General features: G+C 49.1%; 1 protein-coding gene and 1 long non-coding RNA gene across 2 annotated transcripts; one reads left to right on the top strand and one right to left on the bottom strand.

The window, feature by feature from the left end:
• The first annotated feature begins 292 nt into the window (after positions 1-292).
• Positions 293-16,193, top strand: ENSA (endosulfine alpha). The gene is made up of 3 exons (XM_080986124.1): positions 293-488; positions 9,591-9,719; positions 11,179-16,193. The coding sequence occupies exons 1-3, from the start codon at positions 426-428 to the stop codon at positions 11,347-11,349; spliced, it is 363 nt and encodes a 120-aa protein (XP_080842250.1). The 5' UTR covers positions 293-425; the 3' UTR covers positions 11,350-16,193.
• On the bottom strand, positions 15,987-19,665 carry LOC308465850. The gene is made up of 2 exons (XR_013980585.1): positions 19,634-19,665; positions 15,987-19,117 (listed from the first exon to the last, which is right to left on the bottom strand). It is a non-coding gene; the product is annotated as an uncharacterized lncRNA (long non-coding RNA).
• Between the last annotated feature and the right edge of the window lie 426 nt (positions 19,666-20,091).

Raw genomic sequence — 20,091 nt, 5'->3', positions numbered from 1 at the left:
CTCCCGAGGTCATAACCGGCCGCTCCCTCATTGGCCCAACGAGCCCCTTCGCTTATTTCTATTGGCTACAGAAGATGCCCGTCTAATTCGAACGTCTCGCCTCCCGCTCGTTTCCCCCCTCCCTTTTCTTTCGGCTGTCCTGTCACTCGTCGGACAAAGCCGCACCCGATTGGTCGGCTGAGACGCCGCCCGCCACCTGGGACTCGGCTCCTGATTGGGCCGGAGGTCCGCCGCTCACGTAAGAGCGGGGGATGGGGCGGGGCCAATCTTTAGAAAGGGGGCGGTGGAGGCGGCGGCCATTTTGGCTCTGCTGTGGAAGAGACGGGAGAGAGCGGCGAAGAGGGCGCCGGAGCAGGAGCGCCGGCCTCGCCTGGCCCCAGCGCCTCACCGTCTCGCCCGCCTGCCTCTAAGCCCAAGGCCCCGTCATGTCTGACACGCTTGGCGGCGGCGGCGACGCCCGTTCTGACGAGACGGGCGAGGAGAAACAGGTGAGGTCGGGGAGGGGGAGCGAGGGAGAGCTCTGTCTCTGGTGTGTGGGTCTGAGTCCTGATTGGTCCGCTGGCTCTCGAAGCGGCTTCCGATTGGTCGCTCCCGAGCAGTGCTCGGCGCTCATTGGTTGGCGCCTTCCAGGCAGGTGCCCTTTCCGGTATTGGAGGCCGTTGGAACCATAGAGATTCATTCTGAACTTCCGGCTTTTTTCAGCAACACTCCCCCCCACCTGGATTCTCTCTCGTTTTGGCATCTCTGGGGTTAAAAAGGCGCTATTTTTAATTATGCATTTAAAAATGCATAGTTGACATTGGGAAGGGAAGAGGGGATTTGTCCGTTGCTGGGAGCGCGTTCCCGTTAAGTCGACCAAAATGTCACAAAACTGTGCAAGCTTTTGGGTTTCCCAGAGCTCTTCGTGAGCGTGCAAGCTTTTGTGAAATGCAGGCCTCTGCATTACTTTTAGTAGGCCAGCCAAGAAGAGAAGACTCCCTGGAAAAGACCCTGATGTTGGGAAAGATGGAGGGCACAAGGAGAAGGGGACGACAGAGGACGAGATGGTGGGACAGTGTTCTCAAAGCTACCAGCATGAGTTTGACCAAACTGCGGGAGGCAGTGGAAGACAGCGGTGCCTGGTGTGGAGGAGATTTGAGGGGCTTCGCTTGCACGCTATTTTGTAACATATTGACTGGCCTTGTTGTTTAGTCATTTAGTCGTGTCCGCCTCTTCATGACCCCCCGGACCAGAACACACCAGGCACTCCTGTCTTCCGCTGCCTCCCGCAGTGTGGTCAAACTCATGCTGGTAGCTTCGAGAACACTGTCCCACCATCTCGTCCTCTGTCGTCCCCTTCTCCTTGTGCCCTCCATCTTTCTCAACATCAGGGTCTTTTCCAGGGAGTCTTCTCTTCTTGGCTGGCCTACTAAAAGTAAATGGAGACACGGGTGGCGCTGTGGGTTAAACCACAAAGCCTAGGACTTGCCAATCAGAAGGTCGGCGGGTTGAATCCCTGCGACGGGGTGAGCTCCCGTTGCTCGGTCCCTGCTCCTGCCAACCTAGCAGTTTGAAAGCACGAAGTGCAAGTAGATAAACAGGTACCACTCCAGCGGGAAGGTAAACGGCATTTCCGTGTGCTGCTCTGGTTCGCCAGAAGCGGCTTAGTTGTGCCGGCCACATGACCCGGAAAAACTGTCTGCGGACAAACACCGGCTCCCTCAGCCAGTAAAGTGAGATGAGCGCCGCAACCCCAGAGTCGGCCACGACTGGACATAATGGTCAGGGGCCCCTTTACCTTTACTAAAAGTAATGTTCACATGTGAGTAAGGAGCTCAGGAAAACCTTTGATTACTGTTTAGCTTGGCATTGCCTTAAATATGCATTTTGACTGATTTTACATTTGAGTGGAAATCTAGTTCCATTTGAAACCAGAAGAACATAAGAGGAGCTTTGCTGGATCAGGCTGAAGACCTATCTAGTCCAGCATCCCCTTCCTACATTGGTTAACCAAATGCCTGTTACGGGATACCCACAAGCAGGGCTTGGGCACAAGAGCAACTCTCTCTCCCCTGCCATGGTTCCCCGGAACTCGTCTTCAGAAGCATTGCTGCATCTGAGTGAAGGCAGAGCCTTGCCATCATGGCTAGTAGCCACTAATATAGCCTTATCTTCCATAAGTTTCACTAAGGACTGGGATGGTGAGTGAAGAAAGAAATCCTTAGCTCTGCATCTTGAAAAATGGGAATTGCTTCAGCTCTTACAGTACAGAATCATGGGATAAAAATCCCATGCTCTGAAACTGTGGGCTCGGATCATTGAGGGGGGACATGTTGGAGCTAGGAACTGAAGAAGGGGAAGAACTATAAAGCCGGTTTTCAACCTTAGATGCTAGGAAACTGTGTGATACCCATTGGCAGACATGCTTCCTGTGAATTTCTGCTACAACTGACCAATCTTACTAGGACTGTGTTGCACGGCTCCTGTGCCAATGCTGGTGGGTGTGAAATAGAATGGTGAGGCTTGTGGGACCTGTCACTCATCATAGAACAGGAGTGGAAAACATCCAGGTATTCTCAGGACAACCCCCATTATCCCTGCCAATTGACCATGTTGGCTGCTGGGAGTTGGAGTTCAAAACATCTGGAAGATGTCAGGTTGAGAGAGGCTGCCCCATATGTTTTTAAGACTGGGGCCTGGACAATTCAAAATCCCATTCAGCCTTGAAGTTCACTGAGTGACCTTGGACCAGTCCCTTTCTTTAGCCTCACTTAGTTCACAGGTCTGTTTAGGATAAAATGAGGAGAGGAGGACCATGTAGACACCTTGTACGCCTTGGAGGAGAAAGGGTGGCATAGAAGTACAGTCAATAAATAAATAGCTGGTGGAGCTCAGATAAAATCAGCCCTTCATATTTCCAGACAAGATTTCTCTCCTCCCCTTGCTCAAAATAATGTGGTTTCAAAATTAGCAAAGAGAACATAAAAGTTCTGGGTATATCAGGAAGTAGGGCCACTACACACCTGGATTTTCCCTGACATTACTGGGATTTCATAGGTGGAATTGACGTCTGCGGGGAATTTCCAATCGGGAACGATAATGAGATCAAATCCTTTGTGGTTCCAAGACAGTACATTTTCTGATATTTTACAATGGATATTTACAAGCAGGAACATGTCAGGAGAAGGGTAACAAAGTTGGCATGGGACTTGTAGATCAAAATCTTATGAGGAAATGTAGAGGTGGAGTGGTTGGCCACGTTTAGCCTGGAGAATGCACCATTGAGAAACACTACGGTAGCCATTTTCAAGCATTTAAAGGGACAAGTCCTAGAAGATGCAGCAAATTCATTTTCTGTTGCTCCAGGAAGGTAGTATCCCAGCAGGTTCAGAAAGGGGTTTTGACTGAACAAAGTACTTCCTGGTGGAATGAGCTGTTCGATGGCAGATCAGTTTGCTTCAGACTTTGGTAGGCTCTTACTCATTGGTGACTTATTTAGATGCTGGGTCACCATCTATTAGGGCTATTACTGAGGGCTCCTTCCAATACAGCGGCATCATTCAGAGTCCGAGACCATTGATCTGGGATGGCCTGCAATGTCTAATGTGCCTGGCCGTCACCCATCAAGGTCTGTGGCAGAAATCTTTAACTAACAGCCCTGTGAGCTGGAGATTCAACCTGGGGGCTTTAGTGAGTCAATCATGCACTCTACCCCTAAGCTCTAGGTCCCTCTTTCTGCTTGTCACAGTTGGAGGTAGGATGCTGGGGCTCAGACAAGCAGCTTGTCTGAGAGTATGCAAAGGAGTCTCTTGACAAAGCTGGAACAAGTCACCCATTTGAACCTGGCCCCTCTCATTTTCAGCCAAGGACCCCTTTTCATCCTTATGCGGTTAATTGGGATTTCTGCCTCCAAAGCCAGCCAGCCAGAGCTGAAGGGTGTGTGTGATCTCCCACCTGATGGGGCACATCAAGCTTGGGTTACTGGTTGCCCCAAATAAACGGCTCAGGACCGATGTCTCTGCCAAGCTCAGATTGGCATGGGGGAAAGCTTTAGCAGAGCGACAGAATTTTAGGAAGCAAGAATCACCGGTGGGGCATCCAGTTTGGCATCGCCCAGATAAGTGATGTCTGTTGACCTCTGTTGACATGATTTTGCAGGGCTCTGCAAACATAATTGGGTTGGCTTGGGTGAGATCTAGGTTCTGTCACACTTGGTTTGTGTGTTGCTGCTTTTTGAAGAAGAACAATATTTATCAAGCTGAGGGTCTTGATGCTGTAAAGGTAAAGGACCCCCGACAGTTAAGTCCAGTCGCGAATGGCTCTGGGGTTGCGGCGCTCATCTCACTTTACTGGCCGAGGGAGCAGACGTTTGTCCACAGACAGTTTTTCCAGGTCGTGTGGCCAGCATGACTACGCCGCTTCTGGCAAAACCAGAGCAGCACATGGAAACGCCATTTGCCTTCCCGCCGGAGTGGTACTTATTTATCTACTTGCACTTTTTGGGGTGCTTTCAAACTGCTAGGTTGGCAGGAGCAGGGACCGAGCAACGGGAGCTCACCTTGTTGCAGGGATTTGAACCGCCGACCTTCTGTTTGGCAAGCCCTAGGCTCAGTGGTTTAGACCACAGCGCCACCCTCGTCCCCTTGATCCTGTACCTTCCTCTTAATTGTGATGGGATTTTTGAGTTCGTGGAGAAGCTTGAAAAAGTCCCAAGTTCTTCTCCTGAAAACATTCTGCAAGGCAGTGGAGGTTTAGGATCAGAGTTTTCCTTCTAGATGGACTCCTTCCACAGGCTGATGAGCCGCACCTGCCCCTCACTTCCCTCTACAGCGCAAGCAGAAACCGGCTTCTTGGCATTCGGACCCACTATTGGTCTTGCTGGCTAAGTCTTTTAGAGCCTGTATTCACGTGCAGGGGAAGTCCCTAACTCACAGAGGGTTTGAGACCCATCGGCTACCCTCACCTCACCTGGTTTAGCTGGGCGGTTGAAGTTGCTTCCTGGGGTGTGGCCTCTGTCACACGCCGACAGCTTCTTGGAGCAATATATGAGCTGAGTGCAGGATGGGGACCGCCAAAGGTGAACAACCTACCCCAGAAGGAACATGTGTCCCCCAGCCAGAGGTACCGCCCCTCCCCTAGCACAACTGTTCTTGTACTGTCTTTTACATTATTATTATTATTGCTATTACAGTGGACGCTCAGGTTGCGAACGTGATCTGTGTGGGAAGCACGTTCGCAACCTGCAGCATTCGCAACGCGTGGGTTGCGATTCGGTGCTTCTGCGCATGTGCGACTGCTGAAACCCGGAAGTAACCCGTTCCAGTACTTCTGGGTTTTGGCAGTCCGCAACCCGAAAAAACGCAACCTGAAGCGGACGCAACATGAGGTATGACTGTACTACTGTATTAATTTATTTTTCTGTTTACACAATAACATCATTACCAACTCTCCCTGCAGTACACAGACAGCATTAAAGAAAAGTGCATTGGAAACAGGACTTGGAGTGACGCTGTGTTCTTATGTTCTTTTTTTAAAAAAGGAATCTTTTGTCAGCTTGAATCTGAGTCACAGAAGCTGCAATCCAAAGAGCAGAATTAGCTGCAGATTTATTTATAATGCATCTATACTAGCCGCTACACCCAGTTCAAAAGTGGGAAAGGCAGCAGCCCTGCCCTGGAGGCTTAGTACTGAATGCTGCGCTGACGCACATCGCCCCCACCCCACCCCCGAGCAGAGGATCGCTTGCTGCACTGACATAACAGTACCAAAAGCCATTCTCCCTCATCCCACATAATTCCTCCACACAAGTATTATTTTCGCCCCGTGTTTTGCCTTTCCTGAGTCATCCACTTATTGTGAACGCTGCCCACAGAATCTGCTCTTAGCTACCGCCTGGCAATTTAACCATTCAAGCGTTCTGTCTTTCCCAGAGACGGAGTGTTTGCTTCCTCCTAATGCACAAGATAAAGAGGCTTTTTTTAAAATAAAAAAAGATAGTACAGAGCCTTCATAGAATTATAAAACTGTAGAGTTGGAAGCGGGCCACATGTGCAGGAATTATAGTTAATAATCCCTGATGGGTGGTCATCTAGCCGTGCTTAAAAACCTCCAATGAAGGTAAGTTTTTCATCTTCCCAGGCAGTCCGCTCCGCTGTCAAGCAGCTCTGTCAGAAAGTTATTCCTGCGGAGAAATCATTCACATATTTCATGATGGGCTTAAAAAAAACAAAATAGCTGTGAAGGCCCGTCACCATTGGCTGAAATGCTGTGATGTCATGGAGTGCATCTGTTGGGCACAGGACATTGACAGGCCATGAGGAGAGCGAATTGTCATTTTGCTGCGGCCGGGCAGGGGCAGTGGAGAAATAGGAGTTCCTTAAAAGTAAATAAAAGAAAGTAAATAAAAGTTAAGGTGTGCAGCTGTTGACTTGAGAGAAGGAAGGTTAAGTAAGGCAGGTGCCTGAGGAAAAGAGTGAGAGCAAGGCATGTAAAGGTGGGGTGGAGGAAGAACCGAACACAGGCCCCAGGCCTGGGAGGGCCTGTTGGTGGGAAGCTGTGTAAACAGGGATAGGGGTGTGTTGAACTGACATATGGATTAGTCTTGAGGGATAGACCTCTTGGCTGTGAGTTCTCTTGTTCGAACATTAAAATGATGAACTAAAACCTTGCCAACAAAGGTCCATATAGTTAAAGCTATGGTTTTCCCAGTAGTGATGTATGGAAGTGAAAGCTGGACCATAAAGAAGGCTGATGGCCGAAGAATGGATGCTTTCGAATTCTGGTGCTGGAGGAGACTCTTGAGAGTCCCATGGACTGCAAGAAGATCCAACCTCTCCATTCTGAAGGAAATCAGCCCTGAGTGCTCACTGGAAGGACAGATCGTGAAGCTGAGGCTCCAAGACTTTGGCCACCTCATGAGAAGAGAAGACTCCCTGGAAAAGACCCTGATGTTGGGAAAGATGGAGAGCACAAGGAGAAGGGGACGACAGAGGACGAGATGGCTGGACAGTGTTCTCGAAGCTACCAGCATGAGTTTGACCAAACTGCGGGAGGCAGTGGAAGACAGGAGTGCCTGGCGTGCTCTGGTCCAGGGGGTCACGAAGAGGTGGACACAACTAAACGACTAAACAACAACAAAGCACCACAAAAGCAGGACTTTTGACCCTGCCTGCTCAGTGAGGGTTTAATGGCCGGTGATGGGATCTGAACTCTGACCCAGTGCTCCTTCCAGTGATCTCTGCTAGGAAGTGTGTGTCAGGAGAGCCTGAGGTGGCCTTCCAAAGTTTTGCTGAGCTCCGACATTCAAGTGCGGTTTTCCAACTTGGCAGCAGAGGCCCTTGAGCTGAGCTCAGCAGCTTCCAGCGCCGGGTGTGGAGGCTCCCAGCAAAGAGAGAAGGGAACTCTCTTCCTGCAGACTTCTTCCCATGAGGATGAGCAAGAGAATGACTGGGATGAAAGCATGGGACCTCTCAGAAATGCTTCTTAAGCAGTAAATAACAAGTGAGCACCTTGAGGACTAGAAACTTGGGTTGATTTGTTTTTTTAACAGGTTCTTCTTCCTTCAAAAAGCCACACACCTGGCCTTGTTGTGTTGCAGCAATATAATATCCATTGCCAAGGTTTGTGGATCCCACCTCCCTTGCATCAGTCGTTCAGGAGGTCGGTCTAGAATCATAGAATCGTAGAGTTGGAAGGGACCCAAAGGTCATCTAGTCCAACCCCCTGCAATGCGGGAATCTCAGCTAAAGCATCCATGACAGGTGGCCATTCAACCTCTGCTTAAAAACCTCCAAGGAAGATCTAGATGTGTCTCTGCCAGTTTGCGTTTCAGTGGTCGTGGAAGGTGCCTCATCTCACACCTTCCAGCCCAAATCTTTGGGAAAGTTGATATTTAGCCGCACTACAATTGCCGGCTTGCCTCACACATCTAGCTTAGCAGTTATGACTGGCTTCTTTCCAAGCGGAACGGCTTCTAGCCTGCTGGCAGAGAAACCTGGCTCTCCCCAACCCCTCCTTGGTTTACAGACCTGGCTTGTACTGTCTGCTCCTTGGGTCAATAAGAGAGCTGGGGTGTAACTTCTCTGCAAGCGAGTTTTTTTCCTTTTAGACCGTGCAGTCGTGATTTATTTCCATCCCAAAGCCTCCTGACAGGTAGCAGCAGATTTCCCAAAAGTGTTCCCTCCCTTCCTGCCCTCCCCCCACTCCCAATTAAAACTGAGGAGCAGTGGCGTGTATTTTCCTAAAGATGTTAGAACGAGCTGGGTTTACGGGACAAGGGCAGTGCATTCGGGAGCATGGCTGCCCTCTGGCACATGCTGGTCTGAAAATAGTCGGATGTTCCAGATGGTGCTCGTGACTCAACAAAGGGCATCCTGGCCTGGAGGTTTATAATGGAACAGGGACTCAGCAGAAGTCAATAAAGGCAAAACCTGCCTCTCTCCCCATCTCTCTTTCGTGCTTGCTCATATTCCCCGCACACACAGTCTCTCTCTCTCTCTCTTCCTTTAATGGAGCAAAGCAAAAACTAGCATTGCCCCAATGTTACTCCATTATATCCTGGCATTATTGCTGTCAATCAGATTTCTTACCTGCATGAGGTCCCAGGTCGAGTTGTAACCATTTAAAAATATAGTAAAACAATTTAAATTAATGTATGCCCCACTTTCCTTGAAAGGAGCTCAGGGTTACACAACATCTTCATTTTGACAATTTAGATACCACTTGGATTAAAACAAAACTCTTAAGGGGTTTGCAGCACAAATTAAAACGCCTTAGCTAAACTACAAATGCTGTTGTTACTGTTGTTGTAGTAATAATAATAGTAAGGATGTTCTATGTATACTGTTGTGTTGTTTTGTTATGTTACTGTGAAATCATTTTTGCACTGTTTGCTTTTTAAAATGCATTCGTTTTCTTGTGGTAAGCCACTTTGAACATGACTTTTTGTTTGTATGAGAAATAAAATGAATGAATGAAGGAGGTGAGAGTTAATTTAACGTAACTCAAAGAAAATCTCAGCAACTTAGAAGAGCCACCCTTTTCCTCGCAATGACCCTGTTGGTTAGGTTAGGCTGAAAGGGCGTGACTGGCAGCAAGGTGAACTTTGAGGCAGGGCAAGGATTTGGAACAAGCTGCATATAAGCCCTGGGGCCCTGCTCTCCTGCTGCAACTGGGCCCCAGGATGATTCCTATCCTTGGCAAGCGTTGGGGGGCACCCATCTTTTGGACCAGCTGGACTCCCAAATCAAATGTAACTGCTCTGAGAAATGAATCGGCATTGAGACGAGGGGAGTTGTGCATCTTTATGTCAACAATCAGCAGGAGAATCATGTGTTCTCTTCCCCATCTGCAAGAGAAGCTGGTTTGCCACTTGGGAACGTCTGCTCTTCCCAGCGCTCACCTCTTCTTGCCCAAGCAAATAGCCCCCTTCCCCTTGTTCACATTTCACGGGCACAGGTGTGAACTGTGGTTCGCCCCAACCTGGAGTCCCCACTTCAAAAGCACACTTTTTGCTTTCCAGGGAAGCGCTGCTCACAGTCAGAACAGAGCCAAATCATTCTGTTTTCTCAAACGGCTGGGTTTCATTTCTTGTGGGTTATTCTTTCTTTCAGGATTCGCAGGAGAAGGAAGCAGTCATCCCCGAGAGAGCGGAGGAGGCAAAACTCAAAGCCAAATACCCCAGTTTAGGACTCCAGAAACCCGGCGGCTCCGACTTCCTAATGAAAAGACTCCAGAAGGGGGTATGTGTGCCAAGACGGAGAGAATTCAAGTCTGAAAGCTTACAGCGGGGCTGCAAAGGGCCAGAGCAGGGACGGTGGGCTTTTGTGGGAAGCCTCATGATAAAGTCCTCCCCATATTTAAACTGTGGAACTCTCTCCCACAGGAGACAGCCATGGCCACCAGCTTGGGTGCCTTTAAAAGGAAATTGAACAGGTGCTTGGAGGATAAGGCTATCAATGGCCATTAGCCACAGTGGCTCTGCTTCCACTCTTTGAAGGCCCATAGCACTTTTGAACGCCAGTTGCTGGAAACCGCAGGAAGGGGAGAGGGTTCTTGTGGTCGGGTCCTGCTTGGAGGCTTCCTATGGGGGCAATGCTGTCCAGGGTTGTAAAGACTGCGGAGAGAATAATTGGGTGCACATTTCCCACCTTGGATCAAATCTATGCTTCCAGGTGCCATGAGAAAGCTGCAGAGATGGTGCAGGATAGTGCACACCCTGGAAATGATCTCTTTCAGCTTCTGCCTTCTGGAAGAAGGTACAGGGTCATAAAGACTAGGACTAGCCGCCTGAGAAACACTTTCTATCCAAATGCACTTTATGTGGGTATATTGTATTCAGTTATGGGGTATCAGAGTTTTTAGGGGCTGACCATGCTGGGATAGCAGGCTAGTGGGTTTTTGAATGTCTGGGGTAGATTTTTTCAATTTCGTTGTTCTTTATGGGACAATGACAATAAAAATTCTCATATCGTATCGTATCTGGTTGGCTGCTTGAAGAAGAGAATGCTCAACTGGATGGGCCATTGGCCAGCTCCAGCAGAACCTCTTCTTAGGTTTGGCTCAGCGGCGTCCTGAACTCTCGGCACGTTGCTGACTTCTCCTCTCAATAATAATAATAATGATAAATTATTTATACCCCGCCTATCTGCCTGGGTTGCCCCAGCCACTCTGGGCGGCTCCCAAGGGAATATTAATAATAGCAATAATAACAATAGCGATAAAAGATCAAACATAAAAAACTTCCCTAAACAGGGCTGCCTTCAGATGTCTTCTAAAAGTCAGATAGTTGTTTATTTCCTTAACATCTGATGGGAGGGCGTTCCACAGGGCAGGCGCCACGACCGAGAAGGCCCTCTGCCTGGTTCCCTGTAATTTTGCTTCTCGCAATGAAGCAACCACCAGAAGGCCCTCGGAGCTGGACCTCTGTGTCTGGGCTGAACAATGGGGGTGGAGACGCTCCTTCAGGTATACTGGGCCGAGGCCATTTAGGGCTTTCAAGGTCAGCACCAACACTTTGAATTGTGCTCGGAAACGTACTGGGAGCCAATGGAGGTCTTTCAGGACCGTGTTATGTGGTCTCGGCAGCCGCTCCCAGTCACTAGTCTAGCTGCCGCATTCTGGATTAGTTGTAGTTTCCGGGTCACCTTCAAAGGTAGCCCCAGATTCTAAACATGCACATTTGTCTCTCCCGCTTTTCAGCAAAAGTACTTCGACTCCGGGGATTACAACATGGCGAAGGCCAAGATCAAGAACAAGCAGCTGCCAACTGCAGGGACCGACAAGAACTTGGTGACGGGAGACCACATCCCGACGCCGCAAGATCTCCCGCAGAGGAAATCCTCCCTCGTGACCAGCAAGCTGGCAGGGTAACCTGCGCTCCTCCGCCTCCTGATGAGTTTTCTTCTCTTTTTTTCCTTTTGGGGTTTTTTTGATTTATTTTTATTATGTATATTTTTTTTTGGTCAGATGGATTGAACTTTGCTGTATCATAAGGCTGGGATAATGCAGGACTCGTTTTAGCCATTGGAAATATTTATACAAATCCCAAACCAGGAGCCTGGCACGTGGACGTGGTTTATTCTTTGCAGTTCTGATCTGATGTCCTTTCCCGCCCCCGCCCTCCGTTCTCTTGATGAGCACTGAAAACAGGTTCTTAAATTACGCTCGCCCGCCAGGATGAGTTAAGAACCTCACTTTCAAGTGGGGTGGGGGGGTGTCCTGCCGGGCCAAAGCCAGATTTTTCTATAGCTGCTGTTGCTTGTTCCTGCGACGCTGCGGAAGGCCAGTGGAATAGCACCAGCCCCACCTGTGAGTTTCCCCCCGCTGTGAACTCTGAAAGTGAGATCCGGAACTGCCAGTGGCGTTGGAGAAAGCCTAAGAGCAGGATCATAATTAAGAATAACACTAAGCGTTTTTATATAACATGCCCGGGTGCACACAGCCATTGTGGCAACAGCCCTATGAAGGTAGTCCAGGATGCTTGCCAGGGCCTTGCGGCCGAGAGAGACAAGCTTGCTTTCGGTCACTTTGGGAGCTCTTTACAGGGGTGAGATTGGGGGGGGGGGCTGCTTGAGACAGGGCCCAGGTTCTTGAACCTCATCGCTGTGCCAGCTCTCGTAAGAAGAGCTCTGCTGGTTTTTAGACCAAGGATTCAGCTAGTTCCGCATGTTGTTTCCCACTGGGGTCTAAAGCATCATGGCTCCGGTATTCTGAGCCCAACACCTGGCACATACAAGGGTGCCATCCCTCCTAGCAGGGGCTGATGGGAATTGTAGTCCAAGACATCTAGAGAGAGCCCCAGGTTGGGGAAAGGCTGGTTCGAACAGGATTTTTTGTTTCAACATTTTCTAAGCTAAGATAGCAAAAGCTTGATGGGCTTTGGTCCGTGATATTGTGGGTGAGCTAGGCTGCTCAAAGTGTCCACACAGCAGGTTTTGGTGGACGCTGTGTCTCTTTGGCAAACTGAGGAGGGGCAGGAGGCAGGCGTCTTTGCACAGAGCGCCGCCTCCCACCCCAAAGGCCGCCTGAGCCGACTTTTGGCCCCATGTGGCTCCTAAGGGGTAGACGGTCCGTTATCAACTTACAGAGGATCAGGGATGCTGTGTTCGTTTCAAAGCAGGGTTTTGAAAAGCATTTTTGTCAGACCAACTTTAGGCAGGTGTAAAGAATGTGGAGAGTTTTAAGCTTCACACGGCTCTTCAGCAAACAGGCAGGCCGCCACTGTCACACCGGTCGGCATCTAGCTTTTCCTCGAGGGCCCTTTGACAGAGTGGCCGCAGGTGGCTCAAAGTCCCAATACCCCACTCCCCATATGGCTGTGTTTCCCTCGTGGATTTTTTAAAAACCACAACATGAAATTCTGTGCCAATGGAAGCAGAGGGTCGGTTATCAGGAAATTGTAGGGGCCGCAGAGATGTTTGCTGCTTCTCAGTCCTGATTATTGGGAAGGAGAGATCTCAACTGATCCGGCAGCGCTCGGCTTCTGACATTGCAGCAAAATATATTGCCCTTGTGCTTTTGAGGCTTCAGGACTAGGACCTTGGCTTAGTTTGTAAACGGGTGCTGAAATCCTTGACCTACAGAGTTTCCCTCTCCATCGCTGCCCTCTACCAAACTGCAAGGTATTCTGTTAACGGGGTGTGGTGCTGCCTTGTTTGGAAGTGACCTTGATTCCAGTGTTGTTCTTGACAACTTTTAACTCTCTCCCCCTCCCAAAAAAAAGCATTTAGAAAATGGACACAAATTCATCCCCAATGCAGTCGGTGAGCATAAATAAAATAACTTTTATGCCTAAGGAAAGCAGGTCGGATTTCTATTTGAGAAACGAGAATTGGTAAGAGAATCATGATCACTGTAATGGAAATCTTTTAGCTTTGAATTCAAGCATCTGGGTATTGGGTGACAAATTTGAGGGTTTTATTTGGCAGTGGCCATTTGGTTCCACAGACATCCATATACCTTGATGCTCAGCTCTGTTTGAACCTCCCAGGGTCTCGTTGTGTGAAAAACCTTTTCCTTAAAAAATATTGAGCTGAGTTCTGCCACTCAGCACCTCCAATCCCTTGACTCCCCCCCCCCCAAAAAAAACTAATTAGATTTTCAAATTAACAAAATTCAGTGCCTTAAGTGGGATGAGCTACGGCCAAGTTAGCTTGACCTTAAGAGTTGGCTCAGCTTCTGGCGGACTTCGAAATGAAATATCCGTTAGTTGATTTCCCACTGTCGCCCACTCTAAATCTCTGGTTCCCCACCCCTTCAAAAAATTAGGATTTTATTGCCTCTTCGTGTTCAGGACATCCTTTGCCAAATAGGCCTTCCAGATGTGTCAGACTACAAATCCCATCAGCCCCAGCCAGCACAGCCTCATTCATGGAAGTTGTAGTCCAAAACAGCCAGAGGGCAGCAGGTTGAGGACAGCTGGGTCAGGGAAACCAATCCTGTAGCAAGGAGCAAGTTCTTCCTGATGGCTGTCCTTGAGGCTTCTGGAATAATACTGCACACAGCAACAGGCGGAGCTGAACTCCTCCTCTAAAAGAAAAAGCGAAAGCACAAAAGATTAATTTGCTGCTGCTGAAAAGATTTAAAAACAAAATCTAGCATCTTGCCTCTTCCCACCCACCCGTGTGGGTCCTTACAGCCTACAACAGAGTTTGTAATAATTAATTTGGCTCCATTTGTTACAGGGCTGTGAGGGCGAATGAGAAAGTAAAAAATGGCAGCAGGGGGAATCTGTGTCCTAGCTACTGTCCTGGGCTTTGCCTTTCGATGACACCCGAGAAAGTTCTCTGCAGTTTCCATAGAACGAGACCCCCACCTGTTAAATGTTCTGCCTTCTTGAGTTGACAGCTCTTTGGTGGGACAGTGCTGCAAGAAAAACGCAGCAGAGTGTTTGCGTGAAGCCTCCTTCCCCCTGTGACCTCTGGCAATCTCGTCCCGCCTCATCTCTTGGCTTGAGGGATTTCACCAAGCACTCCTTGCTAGTAACGCTGATCCTGTGGTCTTAGAAGGCTAGAAACTTCGGGAAAGCTGGAAGTCCCCGGAAGCCCTGCTCTGCTGCCAACGCCTGAAATCCACGCTGCTCTGCATGTTTGAGCTGCCTGGACCTCTGCTTCACCGCCGAACTGGCGACGAGATCCCAGAACCTCTGCAAGCCTGCATTTAAAAACATTTTTTTACCATGGTGCATCTCCTGGAGAAAACACATCCCACTACCCTTTCTCTGCTCCCAGGAGTTTTCTCCCTGCACTTCTGACACAGCAATGTGCCACTCCCGTCTTTTGTCGTCCTCTGCCTCTGTCATTCTGGGCTGAGAAGAGAATTTGGGGCCGTCAGATGGGTTGGAGTACAGACAATAGGAGGAAGGGGCAATGTAAAAATTAAGATGGATGGCTTCACGTATTATTTTAAAAAATTGAGCGGTGGCCATCCAAGTGTCTCTCTGTCTTGTGTCTTTCCAAGAGGAGCTGGCAGGCCGAGGTGGCAGAGACTGGGCAAAATATCTGATGAATGATCTGACTGGTTGGACCTCTGACTTCCTCTCACTGTCCCGCCAGTTGATGCTTTGGGGTTACAGGCCTAGCGGGGGAAACAAAGCCCACCTTGATTTGAGGGCAGTCGGCACCAGCTCAAAATTGTCACAGTTGTCAGATGAGTGCAGAAAAAGGTGTCATTGCCAAGGCTTCGCTGGCTAGAAAGCCTGTGGAGTGTGCCTACCTTGGCACAAGCTGGTCAGTGAGGACGGAGGACTCTCAGGAGTGAGTTAGGCTCGTTTCCTCCGTGTTCAGGTATCTGTGTAGCCGCTGCCCCTTCCTTTCTGCTGCCCACTGTGCCCACTCCCTGGGTGGTGGGACTGAAACCGCGGGGCTTTTTAGAGCGGCTTGTGTTTGGCGGTGGGCTGTATTTGGAGGCAGACTCTGTTTCCTTCCCTTCTGCCCTTTCAAAAGACTTCTCCCCTCAAAGTTCGCTTCCGTTTCTCCCAGATGAACTACCGTACAGTAGGGGTGACTTAACACCCTCTTTTGGGGCTCAGGGGCCGTTTGAGAGCCGTCGGGGGGCTGCAGGCCAGTGGCGATGGAAGGGCGTGTGGCCAGTACACACCCCAGAGCATCCTTGCAAACGGGCAGCGGTGGTAAATTGAGCTTGGGGCTGGCTGTCCAAATCTGGCTTGTGGGCCATCTCTGGCCTGCAGGCTAACAATTCACCACATGGATATATTTCTAGCCTCCGGTTCCTATACTTTCCCCCCGCCTCCCAGCCATACTGTAAATAGATGTGAATCATATATATATAAATATATATATATATACATACATATATATATATATAATTTTTTTACATCATCTTCATCTCTATCTTCTGGTGTTTGCTTTTTTTCTAAAAAAATAAAAATAAAAATAGTCAAAAAGACGCATTCTAAAAAACACGCAAAAAGCGCACCACCCCACATCTGTCGCACATCACTGGCCCGCCTGTCAGCCGTTCCACTGAGGCCTCGGGTGCAGCCAAGATTTTGGAGTTTTGAAGCTGCTGCTTGTAGCGGTGGGGGAGGTGATGGGGAGGGGGGTGTTGGCACCCTCCTTTCGTCCGGGTCCTGTTGGGCAATTGCAGATGACTGTGTTGTTGTTGTTGATGATGTAGAAAGAGGAAGGAAGGGAGAGTTGGGTGCGAAAGAATTAAAGAGAAAATGTGTGGAAATAAAGTAACCCTTGTCTCGACCCGTAGGTTTGAAGTTTGTGCTCTCTTAAAAGTACCTAAAAAGGACTTTGAAATGCCGTCCAGCTCGTGTCGACGTGGACTTTTTGATTCCTGGTTCTCTCCTGCGATGGCTGCAGCATTCGCTTCCATGGCATCCCAAACTTCGTTCTCTTAAGTTACTTAGGTTTCCCTGCTCACAGTTTTAGGCAGCTAAGTTTCTGACAGGGAGTCTCTCTGGTCCCTACCTGGAGATTGAACTGGGACCTTCTGCTTTGTCCCTGAGCCACAGCTCTTCCTTTAAAGGGGGAGTATTTCTTTATTTGGGACGTGGGTGGCGCTGTGGGTTAAACCACTGAGGCTCTTGGGCTTGCCGATCAGAAGGTCGGCGGTTCGAATCCCCGAGACAGGGTGAGCTCCCGTTGCTCAGTCCCTGGTCCTGCCAACCTAGCAGTTCGAAAGCACGTCAAAGTACAAGTAGATAAATAGGTACCACTCCGGCAGGAAGGTAAACGGCGATTCCGTGCACTGCTCTGGTTCGCCAGAAGCGGCTTAGTCATGCTGGCCACATGACCTGGAAGCTGTACGCCGGCTCCCTCGGCCAATAAAGCGAGATGAGCACGCAACCCCAGAGTCGGTCACGACTGGACCTAATGGTCAGGGGTCCCTTTACCTTTACTTTTTTATTTCCTTTTTAAATTTCTGCAGCACCCTTTCTTCGAAGATCACAGGGCAGTTAAAAATTAAAAACGCTAGTCCTCATGTTCTGAAGAAAGCTGTTGACTTAAGATAGGAACATAGGAAGCAGTTGCGGATTGCAGTTGCAATGGATTAGTTATCAGCTCCCTCCTACTGAGTTGGGGGCATTGGTCCATCTAGCTGGTCTACACTGACTGGCAGCAGTGGCCTTCCAGGGTTTTGGCTGGTGGTCTCTCCCAGCCCTATCGGGAGGACATAAGAAGGATCTAAGAAACCTTGGTGGATCAGGCCAAAGGGGACTTGCCCTGTTCTCACCAAGGCCAAATTCCTTTAAGAACCTAGAGATTTAGGTAGACTGCCTCTGGACCTGGAGGTTCCATATGTACAGCAGAAGAGACCCATAGCTGGATCAGGCAAAAGCTAAGGACACCCCCCCCCCCAGCCACTCTAAAGTATGGATTATATTCTAAACCTACCGAATCTTTTTTTTAAATATCCTAAACGACCACAAATGTAGTCCCTTGTGACATGTCAATAACAATCGGGCCAACCGTCCGAAGGCCCCTTTCCCCACCAAAATACCGGTTTAAAAATAAGATCCAATAGAACGTCAGATGGGAAGGCTGTTGCAGTTCTCCTTTTGGTCGCCAGAGGCTGAAATAGACTTTTGGATGAAGCCGGATAAATGCGAATCGCTCCCAAATAAGGGAAGGAGAGGCCAGAGTTTTGCCTTGCATTTTCAGAGGTTTAGGTCATTCGCCTCTGGGAAGTGTGGGAAGAAATGATCAGCAAGGGGGGGGGGGTTAAGCCCAGCAAACCATGGGAACCAACTCCTTAGAATTTCCTGTTTATTTGCAATTTGAGGAGAAGCCGAGGTTTGGAAGCATCTTCAGACTTCTTCAAGTCTGCCTTCTCCCCCTGCCGAAACAAATACACCCCATCAGGCTCTTCACTTGGAAATAAATAAATCAGGATCTCTCTTCGTTGGTCTGTTTTGCTGGTGGTGCAACGGAGAGTCATCAAAGACCAACTGTTGCTTCAAGAACTGAAGTGGGAAACCTCAGACCGAGTGTGCCTCTGCAGGCTCTTCTCTTTGGCCCCTGGACACCCCCTCAATAGCCCTGCTTTGCACCCTCCTGGACTGCTTTTGGCCTGGTCAGAATCCATCCCTGAACTCCAACCATGTTTGGAAAAGGGGACGTGTGAGTGGCTTTAGAAACCTGCCTACTCTACACAGATTACGTTCGCAGTTGTTGCTCCGCCCACTTTTCCCTCTGGCCCTGCCCACCTCGGGCATGCGGCCCCTGAAAAACTTCCCAGAGGGAAATGTGGCCCTCGGGATGAAAGAGGTTTCCAGTTCTGATCTGGAAGTTGGAGGAAACCTGTGCAGTTTTTGGCTTGACATTTGTTCCTATTTCCAGCGGTCAGGACTCCTAGCAGTCAGCGTGACTGGGCCGGGCGAGCAACCCTCCTTCATCTGTGTTTAAAAATAAACCTCTCCTGTTTGCTTTCAAAGATATAATCGCTGTTTTCTTTTCCCCCAGGTGCATACCTGCACCCTGTGATTAACTTGGGAGTGTGTCATGCAAGGGATAACATCACTTGGCTGGTGCAAAAGGGGGAGACTGCAGCGGGGAGGGAGGGAAGGTTTGCTGGTAAAGTTTTGGATCTGAACCACAGGAGACCCCTTCAGAAAGGATCGGTCTTCAGCCAACGGGCCAGAGCTTACTACAGGGCCACTGGTCTGATTTCAGGAGGGTTGCAACAACAGCACTATCAACTCTGCAAAAATAGAGTAGACCCAACGCTGGGTGGGTTGGGAAAAATTGTACCACCCGACATTCCGATTTATTTATTTTTCATTTCAGTATTTATAAACTCTGCTTTCATATAAATATATTGCCAAACGAGAAGCACAGTTAAAAATGACAAGCCTCAAAAAGAGCTGGCTGGTAAAGCGATCTCTGTGATAATAATCCTTGCACTCTGGCCTGCTATCTAAAAGACGTAGCACAAAAGGAAAAAGTGATGGGGAAATAGGAGGGGAAAGCAAAGCAAAATTGGGCACCAGTTCTTCACTGCAAGGTTCTCGTGACAACGGGCTGGAGTGGAACAAGCTGAAGGAGAGGAAAAAGCTGGAACTTGCTGATCTCTCAGCTGAGCCGATAAGGAAGCCCCACGGTCCCTTTTCTCTCCTCCTGTCGCCTGACGGAATGGCTGCTTCTAGGCCGGCCGGCGAAAGCGGAGCCTGATGGAATCAATCGAAAGTAAATTACATTTTTGTTGAGCCCCGGATGCAGAGACACGCTTGAATTTGGCTTGGGGTAGCAAAGCGTGTCCGCAGAATTCCCAAGCTGCCACTTGTAGTTTCCATTCAGTATCTTAATGCTGTGAAACGAAACAGCAACCAAAGTCCCGTGTGATTTCTCAAGCAGAAACTGGTCCAGGGAAACAGACGAAAGCGCTCTTCTTCGATGCAACATTCTTCTTTGGTTCTTCTGGCATGATGCAGTTATGAATGAGTAGGGGCTGCCACCCTTTCCTCCTGTTTTGCCCTTCGCCCACATCTGACCAGCTCCCATCTCCTTTACACCTCATCTATCCATCACCAGGCCACCCACAGCTCACCCAAGCCCCTCCCACATCCCTAAGCTCCACCCCCTTTTAAAGAGGGAGGAGCTTCACAGCAGCTTGCTAAACCGCTGTGTATAGTGCCTCCGCCCTGCGTTCAACAGCTTGCCTGCAGAGGGTGACAACAACTTACATTTTTATGAATACAGGAAGGAATTTCTGTCTGTGCTGTTAAAAAATAAAAGTTTAAAACATTAACGCCATCAAAAAAATATATTAAAAAACTGTCACCTTTGCAGCTAATAATTCCAAGGTTGCCATCAAAAGGCCTGAAGTGAGCAGGAATGTTTTTATGTTATTCCTGAAAGTCAATAAAGAGGGAGGGTGTTCCGCAAGGAGGGAGCAGCCACCGAAAAGGTCCTGCCACGTGGCTTTCTTCGGGCTGCCCCAAGATGCAGAGGAATTCCACTCGGTGCTTGAAAAATTCACCCTAAAAACTGCGTATGTCAATTTCCGCCTGTGAGGGTTAAATCTGTGGTGAAAGTGTTTATTTGAATGATGTTGCTCTTCCGCCACAGAACCCTCACAAAGCTGCCTACAGAAAAATTAGTTGCTGGGTGTTTTTATAGCCATTGCGTCATGAAAACAATA

Source organism: Podarcis pityusensis (assembly GCF_964106645.2).
Source record: "Podarcis pityusensis genome assembly, chromosome: 16".
NCBI classification, from domain to species: Eukaryota; Metazoa; Chordata; class Lepidosauria; order Squamata; family Lacertidae; genus Podarcis; species Podarcis pityusensis.
The sequence above is the reverse complement of the archived record's forward strand: the minus strand, read 5'-3'. Positions and strand labels throughout refer to the sequence as shown.

Bases quoted from the DNA above. Each gene is read 5' to 3' on its own strand.
- ENSA (XM_080986124.1), top strand. From the start codon at position 426: ATGTCTGACACGCTTGGCGGCGGCGGCGACGCCCGTTCTGACGAGACG. The intron at 489-9,590 runs GTGAGGTCGGGG...TCTTTCTTTCAG, and splicing joins AGACGGGCGAGGAGAAACAG to GATTCGCAGGAGAAGGAAGC. The intron at 9,720-11,178 runs GTATGTGTGCCA...CCCGCTTTTCAG, and splicing joins TGAAAAGACTCCAGAAGGGG to CAAAAGTACTTCGACTCCGG.